The 3,134-nt window shown below is 24.0% G+C and overlaps 1 protein-coding gene across 1 annotated transcript; it reads left to right on the top strand.

The window, feature by feature from the left end:
- Positions 1–242: 242 nt before the first annotated feature.
- PADL01_0830900 (heat shock protein 70) lies at positions 243–2,282 on the top strand (the record flags this gene model as incomplete). Its single annotated transcript, XM_028681660.1, has 1 exon — positions 243–2,282. One exon carries the CDS (start codon positions 243–245, stop codon positions 2,280–2,282), a length of 2,040 nt encoding a protein of 679 aa, XP_028538016.1.
- Positions 2,283–3,134: the final 852 nt, after the last annotated feature.

Here is a 3,134-nt window from a genome sequence, read left to right as displayed (position 1 = left end):
TTTTTTTCATAATATATAATTATATATATATATATATATATATATATATATATATATTTTATTCACATATAGTTAGGTATTGTGAAAATAAAGGCAAAAAGAAAAAATATGCATATATATATATATATATATTATATATTAAAGAATAATTTATTTAAATAAAAAAGTTTTATTTTATTTTATTCTATTTTTTTTTTCTATATTATATTTTACACCTATATTTTATAACAAAATAGTTAAGTATGAAGACAAAAATATATTGTTATATACATTATATTGTTTTATTTTTAATTGCAACATCTACAGTACATACAGCTAGTAACAATGCAGAAGAAACAGAGGTTGCAATTGGCATTGATTTGGGTACCACCTATTCCTGTGTTGGTGTATGTAGGAATGGTGTTGTGGATATTATAGCAAATGATCAAGGTAATAGGACTACCCCATCATATGTTGCATTTACAGATACAGAACGATTAATTGGTGATGCTGCTAAAAACCAAGCCTCCAGGAATCCAGAAAATACAGTTTTTGATGCAAAAAGATTAATAGGAAGAAAATTTTTAGAACCAACTGTACAAAGTGACATGAAACACTGGCCATTTACTGTAAAAAGTGGTACTGAAGGAAAACCAATGATAGAAGTATCATATCAAGGAGAAAAAAAAACATTCCATCCAGAAGAAATATCTTCAATGGTTTTAAAAAAAATGAAAGAAGTTGCAGAGTCATACTTAGGAAAACCAGTTAAAAATGCTGTTATTACAGTTCCAGCTTATTTCAATGATTCACAAAGACAAGCAACAAAAGATGCAGGTGCTATCGCAGGATTAAATGTTTTAAGAATTATTAATGAACCAACAGCAGCAGCTATAGCATATGGTTTAGATAAAAAAGATAAAAATGAAAAAAATATTTTAATTTTTGATTTAGGAGGAGGAACATTTGATGTTTCATTATTAACTATTGAAGATGGTATTTTTGAAGTTAAAGCTACATCAGGAGATACACATTTAGGAGGAGAAGATTTTGATAATAAATTAGTAAACTTTTGTGTACAAGATTTTAAAAAAAAAAATGGAGGAAAAGATATTTCAAAAAATTCTAAATCATTAAGAAGATTAAGAACTCAATGCGAAAAAGCAAAACGTACCTTATCATCATCTACACAAGCAACTATTGAAGTTGATTCCTTATTTGAAGGAATTGATTATAATGTAAATATAACTAGAGCTAAATTTGAAGAGTTGTGTTTAGATCAATTTCGTAATACTTTAACACCTGTTGAAAAAGTCTTAAAAGATGCAAAAATGGATAAGAGTCAAATACATGAAATTGTTTTAGTTGGTGGTTCAACAAGAATTCCAAAAATACAACAACTTATTAAAGACTTTTTTAATGGAAAAGAACCATGTAAATCCATTAATCCAGATGAAGCTGTTGCATATGGTGCAGCTGTACAAGCAGCTATTTTATCAGGAGATCAATCATCAGCTGTCAAAGACTTATTATTATTAGATGTCTGTCCATTATCATTAGGATTAGAAACAGCAGGTGGTGTCATGACAAAATTAATTGAAAGAAATACAACTATACCAACCAAAAAAAATCAAATCTTTACTACATATGCTGATAATCAACCAGGTGTTCTAATTCAAGTGTATGAAGGAGAAAGATCCTTAACTAAAGATAATAATTTATTAGGAAAATTTCAATTAGAAGGTATCCCACCAGCACCAAGAAGTGTGCCACAAATTGAAGTTACATTTGATATTGATGCTAATGGTATACTAAATGTAACAGCATTAGATAAAGGTACTGGTAAACAAAATCAAATTACTATTACAAATGATAAAGGAAGATTATCAAAAGATGATATCGATCGTATGGTCAATGATGCAGAAAAATATAAAGAAGAAGATGAACAAAATAAAAATAGAATCGAAGCAAGAAACAACCTAGAAAATTATTGTTATAACGTTAAAAACACATTACAAGATGAAAATTTAAAAGAAAAAATACCAAAAGATGATTCACAAAAATGCATGAAAACAGTTATGTCGGTTCTTGATTGGTTAGAAAAAAATCCTTCAGCTGAAAAAGAAGAATATAGTGAAAAGGAAAAAGATATTTCATCAGTATATAATCCCATAATGACTAAATTATATCAAGGTGCATCAGCACAAGAACCACAAAAAGCAGAGGCATCCAACTTAAGAGGTCGCAAAACACAAAATAAGGAAGCACAAAATAATGGACCAACCGTTGAGGAAGTAAATTAAACCCACACATATAACAATATTGCACAACATTACAATGGCTTTATATTATATATCCAATATATTACCTATGAAAAAAGAATATATAAATAAAAATAAATATATATAATTTTATGATAAAGTTATTGTATATATATATATGTTTTATTATATGTATATACTCATTTATAATTCTAAATTTTCTATATTGATATTTGTATGTAATTTAATTTTTTTTTTTTGAAAAATATAAAAATTTTATATTTTACTTATAAATATATCTTTAATAAAAACAATTTAACCATACATATATGCAAGAAATATTTTATTTACAAAAAATTTGTATAAAAATTATTCATTTTTTATTTTTGTGTCTTAACATTTAATGATTTAATTATTTATTTATTAATATATATATATATATATATATATATATATATATATATTTATCTATATTTGTATTTATACTTGTATGTACTTATGTGTGTATGTACGTATTATAACATATATATATATGTAGTAATTATTTGTTGTTTCTCTAAATAACAGAAAATTATATTTTCTTTCATTCTTTTATTTATATATTTTCCTATTTTTTTCTTTTCTTTTTTTTTTTTTTTATCATAATAAAAATTCATAAGAACATTCATGAAATTAGTTTATTGGATATTCTTTGAAACTAATAAATTCGCACATTCAAATAAAAATATCTTCAAAAAATTTCTTAATTTAGCATTTATATATGTAAAGAAAATAAAAAAGAAAAATTAAAACAAATATTAAAAAAAGTTTAATTTTTAAGAAAATATTTAAAATTATATGCAAACACACTATTCTATTTCATATATAAAATAAAATAATTATTATATATTTATT

This window comes from Plasmodium sp. gorilla clade G2, assembly GCF_900097015.1.
Source record: "Plasmodium sp. gorilla clade G2 genome assembly, chromosome: 8".
NCBI classification, from domain to species: domain Eukaryota; phylum Apicomplexa; class Aconoidasida; order Haemosporida; family Plasmodiidae; genus Plasmodium; species Plasmodium adleri (nom. inval.).
This window is presented reverse-complemented; position numbering and strand designations above follow the sequence as displayed.